The sequence below is a fragment of the Ahaetulla prasina genome, chromosome 1, assembly GCF_028640845.1.
Source record: "Ahaetulla prasina isolate Xishuangbanna chromosome 1, ASM2864084v1, whole genome shotgun sequence".
Taxonomy (NCBI): domain Eukaryota; kingdom Metazoa; phylum Chordata; class Lepidosauria; order Squamata; family Colubridae; genus Ahaetulla; species Ahaetulla prasina.
Genome location: NC_080539.1, coordinates 233,488,568 through 233,501,327, shown reverse-complemented (window position 1 = coordinate 233,501,327; position 12,760 = coordinate 233,488,568). Strand labels below are relative to the sequence as shown.

General features: G+C 36.1%; 1 protein-coding gene across 11 annotated transcripts in view; it reads right to left on the bottom strand.

Moving 5' to 3' along the window:
• ZEB2 (zinc finger E-box binding homeobox 2) overlaps positions 1–12,760 on the bottom strand; it is a 190,692-nt gene that overhangs the window by 20,109 nt on the left and 157,823 nt on the right. For all 11 annotated transcript variants that reach the window (XM_058193458.1, XM_058193415.1, XM_058193423.1 and 8 more), the window contains 3 exons: positions 12,564–12,672; positions 4,330–6,302; positions 495–675 (listed from right to left, as the gene is read on the bottom strand). In XM_058193458.1, coding sequence (XP_058049441.1) covers positions 495–675; positions 4,330–6,302; positions 12,564–12,672 — 2,263 coding nt within the window. The remainder of the gene's footprint in view (positions 1–494; positions 676–4,329; positions 6,303–12,563; positions 12,673–12,760) is intronic.

Here is a 12,760-nt window from a genome sequence, read left to right as displayed (position 1 = left end):
TATACCTACCAATAATCATTTTCCTGAACACGGATGACTATTAAGAATTTAGCTATTGCTGGCTTAATTCTGACTAGCTATTTGTTGTACCTTGATGTTGTACCTTGATGAAGGTATCTTTTCTTTTATGTACACTGAGAGCATATGCACCAAGACAAATTCCTTGTGTGTCCAATCACACTTGGCCAATAAAAAATTCTATTCTATTCTATCTATTCTATTTTTTCACTAGGCATTCATTCAACTTTCTGCTCATTTTGAGATTATACAGGCTGTCCTAGTCAATGGATTCGTTTTTCTAGATAGTTCTTTTTTTTTTAAAGGAAAAATGTTTCAATGAATTTTAACATGTTTTTTAGAACTGAACAATGGAAGGGAATGGAGAGCTGCAATAAGCAATGAGCATCATTTTGTTCCATACCTTCACTGTATTTTATTCTGTAGACCTACCTATACTGTTAAGTCTTGTCTCTATATATTGCAATCATCCATACCTGTGTGCTCGTATTTGTGTCGCAGAAGGGAACTGCTTTTCTGGAATGTCTTGTCACATAAGTCACATGCGTACATGCCACTTTCTGTCTTCTTGATCTTCTTTCGGGACAAGCAGGAGTCAGAGTCTGTCATGTCATCAAGACCTGACATGTAATCTGGTGTTCCATCAAGCAATTCTCCCTGTGAAACAACCACATGTTTTGTATAAGATCACTGTTTCCATTTTTTCTTTTCTTACGTTCTTATCACATGTTAATCACGACCTATCTTTATTAAATGGCTTCACCGGTTCACAGTTGCAACTTTTTCAAAATGTGGAACCAATATCCTAAAAAAACACATTTCTTGGGAAAACTCTGCAAGCCTATTTGTACATTCTGTTGAATGCCAGTGCTCCATAAATGTATCACAGTTCTGCTTTTGCTGATCTTAAAGATGGAATGGCAGCATTTTTTTAAAAGAAAAAAAAAATCCTCTTTTGATTGCAAATCCCAGCAGCAACCTTTATAGTTGTTTCAGAAGATCAAGAGATTCTTCCAAACAATTTGAAAGGTGACATTGAAAGTTATAAGAAGAAAGAACGAATACCTCCAAGGAAAAGATTACCTAAGTTGTGCCCTTTACAAATAGACAGTACCTTTCCATTCATAGAAGGACACGCTTGGATCAAACTAGATATGCTTCGCTTGTCTCCTGAATCTGAATATACTGTATATAACATGGGGCTTCCAAAGAATCATATTTTTCGTATAATATCTAGAAATACTTCGTTACAATACTGTGGTGACATCGTATTAGATGTTTATTTCCTGCTGTCTCTTCCTACCTCTATGTAAATGAGTATATATAAACAAATATTGTGATATCGCAAAGATTAAAAATACTAAATATTACAAAGAAGAGTGGAGAATCTAACAAGGTACATAGGCCTACTTCACCGAAAAGTTTCATTTTCAAGTGGCAGCTAGGATCTATTGACTTTCCCATAGGCTGGCCTGCAATCCCTCTCTCCTTGTAGTGAGCTGGAAGGATATGGCAATAACGGTATAGTAGCTAAGATAGCAGTGCGGTCAAATGCCAAGAGTAATTTGAGATTCTAGTATCTGATATTATGAAATATGTATCTGATATTATGTCTTTGCAGTGGAAGAGAACAGAAAATCGTTATCAGAGACCATCTGTAACTGACAAATCAAAAACAGTCAATTCCACGTATTTCTTTGGGATTTATTCCTGTGAAAAGTGACAATGTGATCAAAATATAATGTAACGCTTTGTCATACGGCCACAGATATCGACACTGAATGAGCACCTTTTGGAGATGAGAATTGGGAGAGAAGAAGGAAATGCAAGTAACTCATTTTTCTTGTTCCTTATCCTCCATTCCTTCGTTTTTTTCAGAGACATACAAGCAAGATCACAGATTTCTATTCTTTTGAACATGTTCTGGTTCAAAGAACAAATCAATGAGTTCACAAGAGGGCTACAAAAGATACGAGGGGACAGTAATTGTGATTCCTCTACATCTCACTCTATAGCAATTCTGAAATATACAAAGCAGACAAAATAATATATTTCAGAACATACCAGGGTCATATTTTACATGGACTATATCTTGAATTCTGGTATTCAGATTACTGTGAGAAACCTGGAGAGCAAGGTTTTCAAAATAAGATAAGTAATAAACAATATTTCATTTTTCATATCCTGCTCTGAAACACTTTGCAATTAAAACAAGCATTATTACAACTAAACCTATAATGGCTTTAACATCATTTATATTTCAGGGGTAATTTTTCAAAGTAACTGGAATTATGAAATGCCAGAGTAGATCCGAATCTTATAAAAAATGTGAATTTTTAACTTTACATTTGTGTTAAATCCTAGAGAGATAGTCTTCAGGTTAATGTCAATATCCTGAAAAAATAACAGATAGGTCCATATATCAAGTGAAGCTTAAACTTGTGTTTCTGAAACAACAGTTCTACTAGTGAGATAAAGTAGTATGTATGTAACTATTCAGGAAGGAAAACAAACAAGTTTAAGTTTCACTTGATATATGGACCTATCTGTTAATTTTTCAGAATATTGACATTAACTTCATAGCATGACTTTTAGCTTTGTATTTTATTTTGCAAAACAGCTTTGAGCATGAGTTTTAAAATATAAACTCATGCCGTATTTGTATGTGTGTGTTTTGTGTGTGTGTGCGCGCGCACACGCACGGACATGCATCCACAAGTTGGAGCCACATAGATTATTTTGCACATGTGTACACACACATGCACACACACTGTAAAAATTAGAATGCGTTTAACTGAATTGTACTGTATATGTAGGTATAAAATATTATTATGCAATCCATTTACATGTATGTCTCCCTTCTAAAGGCCTTGAGCTACAATTTTATATTTAATTTTGTAATTTTAAATTGGGAATATTAATAACACTTTTTATCAATGCACTGTCTATGTTAAAACAGCCTTCAGCATTAAGCAGTAATGAATGTGGATCAGTGAATTATTAAATTTCTTTATATTTATTTTGTCTTGATCCAAAGAGAGTACAAACTTGCATGATAACATACATTTCCATTTGCTATCAGACAGTTCAGTTTCTTGTACAAATTTATATCAGAGTATATTAAATAAGTTTAAACACATTTGAAAAGAGGGCAGATGTACTATAAATTGGAATAGTAAAACAGCTATTATAGAGATATGGTGCTACTTATGTTCCTATTGTCCAAAGAGAGATTATGGTTTATAACATTAAACTATACCTGATGTTTACATTTGAAAATAGAAAACATATTTATTGGTATGCCAAAGTATTAATGGAACTTCATGGATCATATCTGTTTGTCTGTCTATTTATGTATCAATTATACTGTACCTCCTACCTATGAATGAATTTCATTTGCTCAAAATGCCATATTTCTACATTTGCTCTTTCTAAACAGTTAAAAACAATGTAAGACTATAGTTCAAGGATACAGTGTATGCTTGTTCTGAATGCGCTGCTTTAGTCTTCATCATCTCAAGTTAAAGACAGATCTTGTAGTAGATAATGGAGAAGCTTCCTACCTGAAATCTAGATAGTAGCTATTAAAGTAGAGGAAGTAGATGTGATCTATGAGCCAGTTTCCTATTACTACCTAGAGTTTATAAAACAGCATCCTAATTCAAGATTTAATCTTTTTTGAAGATGGCAAATCACTAGATCCTTCTGCGTAAATGAAGACTATGACAGATACTCCTTAAGTACTAGAATTTGTTTAGAGCCTTTCCCTAAAAGGTCTATGGGACAGGATGAGTGGGTGGCACAGAGATATGTAAAAAATGGAATAGGTGAGATGAAAGTAAGTCTGGTCTGAGGATCTTCATAAACCTTTTAATAGCTTTATAAAGATTAGTCAGAACCCATTATAAAGAGCTTATTGCTGTATTATCATTGCCACATAATTCTCTGAGAAATTCTAAGGACTGTGGTGAACACTTTACCAATGAAGCCATAGAACAGGGGGTGGGGATAGGGGTGGGATGGGGGCAGGGTTATATTTATTTTACATAGAGGGTTATATTTATTTTTCATAGAGAAGAGTTATATTTATTTTACACAGAGAAATATTATTTCTCTCAGCTGCCTTTTCTTTGTCACTACAAGCTTACTAGGAAAAGCTTTCCTGTGTATGAATTCTTGTCTATCATTCGTATAAGTTTCATTTCTTTTTTTAAACCATCTACTCATTAAAAACAAACTAAATGAGTCACAAAACTTTAGAACGAGGTTTCATTAACTATTGTACAGTCATGAAATAAGTCATAGCCTTACCTGAAATCCTTGCTTCCGCTGGTACTTTCGTCTTTGCTGCATGTCAGCAAAGGTAGCTGCTCCAGTTGGGTATGTATAGGCCATATGTGGTAGGAAGCTCATTTGATCTATTCCAGGATATGGTCGTAGGCCAGGAATGCTGGTCTGAACTGGAGGCATAAAAGTGGCTGGGGGAAATGCGCTCTGTGGTGGAAGTGTGGTATATAAAGGTTTGGCACTAAAAGGGTTCATAGCAAATACTGGATTAGTGCTTTTATCCAAACTGTTTGAATTAGAAAATTCTTTCTTGATAAAAGTCAAGTTCAGTGGCTCGTCTGAGGTTTCAGACGATGAAGAAACACTGTTGTGGTCTACATTTACACTATTGGATTTTGTTTTGTTCTTTGTAGCTATAATATTTTTGGGTTCCTTCATTAGTTTTGGTAAAGACAAGTCCAAAGGCTCAGCCTGAAGCTCCTCAGAGGAGAAACTGTTTGGAGTGTAAGAACTACTATGGGAGTTTTTAGAAGATGTGGAAGAAAGATTTAATGGCGAAGGAGTATTGCTCCTGGAGTGGTCCAATTTCTCAACTGGTTTAATATTGGTAAAGTGAGTAGGTTTTGTTAGCCTGAGAGGAGTATCACAGTTTGTAACACTATTATGAAGTTCAGCGATAGATGGTGATGTTATAGAGTCCACAGGCTTTATAGGGGATCTGGCTGACAAAGAGTCTTTAATGGGAGTGTTGTTGGTGGCAGCCAGCACCACCTTGGCGTTGCCCCTTTCCAGAGGTGGTGACCTGGAAATTGTGTGTTGGTAGACTTTTCGTTGTTCAAACCATTCCTTCACAAATTCCTGAGGAAGGCCAACGGCAATGGAAATTTTCAGTAGTTCATCAGAAGTTGGCTCCATATTCATAGCAAAATACGCTTTCAGTACAGACATGTGGTCCTTGTATAGGTTGATAGGGCTAGGCATTCCTTTCTCAGAAAGTACAGATGATAGGAGGAGAGCTTGCTTATCAACAAACATACCCGGTTTACTAGGAGCCATATTTTCATGAGGTTGGAGGACTGCCTTGATTTCTTCATTCATCTTACAGAGGTACCGTTCATGTTGATGCAGGGGAATGGGTCCAGGAAAACTTTCTTTACAGAATTGGCATGAAAATGGAGTGGGTATATTGTGGTTTTCTATCATTTTATCTTCGGTCACCAAATCTATTAGGGTACGTAGCTTTTCTTTCTTAATGTTGTTGAGCTGCCTCCTTGAATCCGTAGTCAAACTCTGGAGACAAGCTTTGGCTTCGTTAACTTTTTCTAACGTATAGTCAATAATACTTTTAGTGGCACCATTATGGCTGACTACTGGAAGTCCCACGGGTGGAATACCAGGAGAAGTAATGCCTTGTTCCTCTGGCTGAGAACATGGGTCCTTCATGTGGTAACCTTTCAATTTGGAAATTTCTTCAGGGCTGCAGTCCATTTTCTGCCTAGAAACGGTGTTGTCTACAATCTGCAAGACCTTCTGCACTTCACTTAAATTGCTCCCCATTGCTGGGAATCCAAGTAATTGTGCTTCCATTCCCACCCCTAAGTGCTGCATTGGACTTTGTGTAGAGGCATGGACTCCTATTGGACTGGTTGCACCGAGCCTGCCATTCATGAATGGATTAGCACCAGCAAAGCCATGAGTTGTCATCAGAACTTTGTACTCATTGAAATCTAGTGGTTCTGTTTTTATTTTAAGTAAGCCTGACTGCTCAGACATACTAAGTGGTTTTCCATTTTCCAGCTTGTTTCTCAGCTGTGTAATGGCTGAATTAGTAGGTGAGGAAGATACAGAATTAGGAGAAGAACCCGTCTTGATATTATTTCTCATTCGACCATTTACAGAGATTAAACCAATACATTTCTTGCTGCTGATGTGTGAACTGTATGAACCAGAATGGGAGAAACGCTTCTTGCAATTGGGACATTCGTATGGTTTTTCACCTGCAATGAATTTTTTAAGATTAAATTTTAGTAAGTCACAAACTCAAATGGTTTTTAGATTTCTGTTGCAGCAGCTAGGTTATGGCAAGCTAGCAAAGTTTGTGCATTTCATCTTATATTTTCTTCCTTCCTACCTTTCAAATTATGTTTAAGTCTCTCCAAGTGGAAATAATTATCTAAAATATTTAATTTTCTGGTAGTCCTAATTTTGATTGCTTCTAACAACTGGGTGTGTTTTTAAAAGGGTATAAAGCTTCTCCTGCAATGTACTTATGCAAATAAGTTTGTAAAACCTAAATATAATAATCTTTGTAATACCTAAATAGAGTTGGCAGGATATAATTTTGCAAGGCTTTTTTAAAAAGAGCGCAGGCAACATGCAGTTTGAATGAATTTACTTTACAACAAATTCTCTGAATAACTCAGCACTGAATTTTCTAGAAATTATTTTACCCTATGTAAATGAGTTTGTGACTGTTAGCTGTATCACATTCTACCACTATAAGTATGTTCACTTGCCCCCTTTTTTCCCCTCATGCAACATCCTAAATTGAAACAAAATACAAATTTGCCTGAGAACAAGTTATGGATATTTATTTGGTTTTTAATTGTTGATACTTCCAGATGATCTACTCGGAAAAGATCAAAGAGTAGTAACGTGTTTCCCCCTAAAATAAGATGTTAATTTTTGCTCCAAAAGATGTATTAAGGCTTATTTTCTGGTTAGGTCTTATTTTGGGAAAAATATGGTACTAAATGCACCCATCTGGCTGACAATCGTAACTGAGGCTTATTTTGGGAGTAGGGCTTATATTACGAGAATCCTTAAAAATCATGCTAGGACTTATTTTCCGGTTGGGTCTTATTTTCGGGAAAACAGGGTAGATATCTCTTGAAGCAAACACAGTTTCTTATTCATCCCTAATCTCTTATCTAAAACCTTCAATTAGTGGATCTTTATTGTTATAAAAGTTCATTTAGTTGTCAGTGATTTTTTTTTACATTTATAAACAAGTCTCACATTCTTGAATCCTTTCTTTCCTACTTCCTCTCTTACCCTGTCCTTCCCCTTTTTTAGATGATGGTTTCCAAAAGTGGATAGGAATGCATCAATGATGGCCTTCAGAAGAGAAATAGTAATCATGGCTTAATCGGGAAACAAATTATGTTTCATGCAAGCCACAGTTTTATGGGATTTAGTTATAAGGGAGAACAATGGACTGATAATGAACCAGACACTACAGGGAATTGCAATAGATAAGGAACTAGAAGGGAAGGAGGCAAAATGGAACTCCATTTTCTGTCATTCTGGAATGAGTTCAATAATTCAGAATTTGGAGGCTAACTATTTTTGGGAGCACATGGAAAACTATACAAACATAGATTCCTTCTATAGAACACAGGACTTTTCAGTGCCCCATTGTCTTGAGCTTTACACAATGCATCAATAGTCACCAATCAAAAGTTGCGGGGCTAGGATCTGTTTTAAGAGAGGGGATTTGGAAGATTAATGGAAACCAGGAATATTGTACTTCCCTGTCAAATACCCTCTCCTCAGAAGGCCAAAAGAATTGCTCATCCTGTTTAAGAAATGCTGGAGATGCAAAATAGCAGCTGATAAGCCATTTGCAGCTTGTTTAGTATTTATTATGAAATTTATTCACCACCCATGTTGTGTCAAATGATTCTGGACAGCATATGGCATAAGGCTTGCACCATTGACCTACAACAATGCTATTTTTTCCACTTACTTTCTATACTATTATGTAAGGTTGGACACAAGAAAGATAAAGGTAAAGGTAAAGGTTCCCCTCGCACATACGTGCTAGTCGTTGCCGACTCTAGGGGGCGGTGCTCATCTCTGTTTCAAAGCCAAAGAGCCAATGCTGTCCGAAGACATCTCCGTGGTCATGTGGCTGGCATGACTCAACGCCAAAGGCGCACGGAACGCTGTTACCTTCCCACCAAAGGTGGCCCCTATTTCTTCTACTTGCATTTTTACGTGCTTTCGAAACTGCTAGTTTGGCAGAAGCTGGGACAAGTAACGGGAGGTCACCCCGTTACACGGCAGCACTAGGGATTTGAACCGCTGAGCTGCCGACCTTTCGATCGACAAGCTCAATGTCCTAGCCCCTGAGCCACCGCGTCCTTACAAGAAAGATACAGAATGATAAATGCTATGTTTAGCATATACCAAAGAAAAAATTCATGTGATATCCCTGGAAATTTTTAAAGCTGAGGGTGGGTGGGGTGCGGGAAACATTAGGGGGGGACCTAGAATCAACTCATCTGTATGTGCCGCACAAAATCTCTAGACAGATTTCCTCCCACTTTGTCCTGCCTCCTTAAAATCTCCTAATTATCTCAAGTTTTTCTTAGCCAAAGTAGCAATGCAGCAATTATATTTCCCCTTTCATTATTCAGCACCATTGTCTAATAAATAATAACTATCAATGTCAATCAAACTTGAGGGAGAAAAAGTACTATAAAATTCACATAATCTATTTTTTCTCAGGAACTATTACAATTTGCATAATGCAAAAATGTGATAACATTTGCTCTTCAAATACAACTTTTAAGTATACTTTAATGGCCTATGTGCCTCTACATAAGAAAAATATCTACTATAGCCTGCATTGTTGGTAAGAGCCTTCAGGATCTCAGAACCTTTAAGAAATATATGGACCGCATTTACAAAATATGTTGATGACCAATCAGTCATATTTTCATTTAGTATGTTGTACCAATCAATTTTGTTAATTTATAGCTGTGTAAATTGTGTGATTCAAAAAATTTCTGATAATTGAATAAATCACAATTGCTTAACTACAGGTAGGTATGTTATGTGAACACAGCCATAGACAAGTACACCTCAACAAATAAAGCTAATACTGCATTAAAAAAATATGAGCATTAAAATAGAGCTGCTGCTAGATTCATTTAAAGTTTCATTTTTAAAGTTAAGGAATATTTCTTCTTAACTATGATTTCTGCAATGATGCAATGATCCATCAGAGTTAAGTGATTTTAAATCCCAGTTAAAATGAAGGAGGAATCTCTGATTGTCCTTCTATGAAAAGAAACTATAGAAGTCTTGGCTATCATTAGAGTAGCAGTTTCTATTTTTAAATATAAGCAAATGAGAATTTCCCATGACTTCTGCATTCAGAAAACTGTGTTTGCTTAAGCAAAGAGTAATAAGAATACTCCAGGATCAAATTATAATCACAGATCCAAGTATATTTCAACTTGTAGTTTAAACACAATTTAAATACAGTTCCTGAAGTTTTGGCATTACAACTTCTAGTGGGAGAGAAGAGAGAAAGAGAAAAAGAAAGGAGAAATGTCAGCACATAATATTCTCATAGTGAGAATATGGTGGTTTGTATTTACATCTGAATTAAGCTATTTGCTTGAATGGACATAATTAAAAATCATTGGGACTTAGAAGTTCTTAATTTTGGATTAAAATTTCCCAGGACTGATTCACTTTTTATAAAGCAACATTCATTGCTTGATTTTTAGATACTTATAAGCAAATTATTAGTGTATTAAATATTAACAAAACCTGCTTTCTAAGGAACTCCAATGTACAATAAAGCTCGAGTCTAATAAAATATCAAACTGAAGGGTTTTGTTTGGTTTTTTGCCACATATAGTTACCTAAAGAAATATGGGTAAAGACCCCCTTAGAATGAAGTCAGTCCTTGTGACAACATATCAAAAAAAAGTTTGGGTAATAATATGGAAATGGATCATCACTGCCTAATTTCCTGTTGTTCTCCCATCCAGTATAAACATGTTCTATGGAAGGGTTGTCAAACTCGCAGCCCATGGGCTGGATGTGTCACAAGCTGGCCACACCCATGCAGTTTGGCGAAGGAAAAAAAGGTGTGATTCATCACGTGACAATGCTGTGATGATGCAAGCTTGACACCCCTGTTCTATAGGAATCAACGAAATTTACTGCTGACTAAGCTTCTCAGTAGACTGGAAAGATGTGTAATAATTGTAATGGAAAGCCGGACTTTTGAGCTTTATGAGTACTTTTTGACTGGGGAAAAGTTCATTTAGATTTTCATATGCTGAAAAATTCAAATTGCACCATTTTCCCCATTGTTCTATGACCTAATGTAAAACATACAGGAAATCAAAGAAATAATTGGTTTTTGGTTTTTGATTTTTAAACATAGCTCCATTGAATAGATACCAATCTGGAAAGTTGCAGCCAATCTTTAATACCTGATAAAGAGATGTCAAAGTTTGCTTTGCTTATATAATCACTTTTTTTTACTTGGTAAAATAATTTATAGATACTGCATTCTTTTAAGCCTAATTACCACCCTAAAAATCCTATGCTACAAACATCATCCACTGAAAATTTGAATAAGTTATAAAAGGCTGGTTTTACTTGCTGGACTCTGCCGTTAGGTGGGTTGTTTGATATATACCATATTTTTCAGACTATAAGACACACTGGAATATAAGATGCACATAGATTTCGAAAAGGAAAACAAGAAAAAAAAAGGTTTTTGGACTTTGCGCATCCGATTTTTGCCTTCCCTGGGCTCCAGGAGCACTCTGCAGGCCTCCCAAACCCTCTGTGCATCCCATTTTTGTGAAAAATGGCTCTGTTTTTGGCCTCCCGAACCCCCCCATGTGTTTCGTTTTGCCCTCCCCAGCCCCCAGGAGACTCTGCAGCCCTTCCAAACCTTCTGTGAATCCCATTTTTACTAAAAACAGGGCTGTTTTTGGCAAAAATGGGATACACGGAGGGGATTTTGGGAGGCCAGAAACAGGGCCATATTTGGTCTATAAGATGCACCAACATTTCCACCCACTTTTTTGGGGGGAAAGTGTGTCTTATAGTCAGAAAAATACGGTAATTAGGGTGGTATCAATTAATAAAATATGATTTTAGGGCAAAAAAACTTTCCAGTGAAACCATTGTTTGCTATTGGTTTACCCTAGTGGAAAAGTAGGTGAAATAGAGGTGAAATGCTTGCTTTGTTTCTTAGTTTGCTGGCTTATTCCTGGTTTGTTTGTATCTAACAATTGGCCATACAAGTCTTGATAATTGATAATCATGCTTATCTGTAAGACTGAACTGCTCAAGAAATTGTGCTTAAAACAAATATACTTCAGTGTGAGATATGAATTCAACCCATGTCTAGCTTTCGCATCATCTTAAACATATCAAGTGCCTTCACATATAACATTAAGCCAAAAGAAAACGAATTATAGTATGTGTTTGTTGGATATATTATATTATATTATATTATATTATATATATATATATATATATGTAGGTCTTTGGTTATTCGGGTTTTCTCCCGCGTAAAATTGGAAGTGTCTTGGTGACGTTTCGACGAAGTCTCATTCGTCATCTTCAGGCTTCAGCCGTGCTTCTGGGAGCAAGCTGAAGCCTGAAGCCTGAAGCCTGAAGATGACGAATGAGACTTCGTCGAAACGTCGCCAAGACACTTCCAATTTTACGCGGGAGAAAACCCAAATAACCAAAGACCTACATACAAACACCCGCGAAAACCTCAGAAAACATATATATATATATATATATATATATATATATATATACACACATACATATATACATATAATATATTGATAAATTAATTAATTATATTATATTGATAAATTAATTAATTATATTATATTGATATATTGACCATCAATTGTGTTGTAAATGTTGTACCTTGATGAAGGTATCTTTTCTTTTATGTACACTGAGAGCATATGCACCAAGACAAATTCCTTGTGTGTCCAATCACACTTGGCCAATAAAAAATTCTATTCTATTCTATATCCTGTTTATTGGGCTTACTAGCTGCTCTAAATTACTAATGTGAAAAAATAATAATAAAGGGGGGGGGGGAAAGGCATCCATGAAAACTAAATCTTGATGGACTTCAGGGAAATCCAGCATGATATTAAACTGCTGGATGGAGGATATTACAAATGTTCATTTCTATGGTTTCTCACTTTGGGCCTTATATTTGAAAAATTAGAAACACCTAAAGAGGGATGGACAAACAAATAAGAGAATCAATATTTCTCAAAGAGGCAGTAAGAATGTAGAGATGAAGGCAACCCTATTTCCTGAACCATATGAAAAAAATCAGAAAGTGTTTATGAAATATCGAACATTCTGAATAAAGTTGCAGAAATCTTAACCCATCCTCCTTATTATGAGTCAATTCATGAAACAAAATGCAAATGAGGGTCCACACCTCAAAGACTTACCACTATGGATTCGCAGGTGTTCCTTCAGATGGTGCTTATACTTGAAGGCCTTGCCACACTCGGTGCACTTGAACTTACGGTTGCCCGCTCCTTGGGTCAGCATTTGGTGCTAGGAGAGTTAAGACGCCAGCATGAATTTTATGCAAATATATGGCTGAGAGTGTGTGCATAATTATATATAAAGGGGGAGGGAAGGA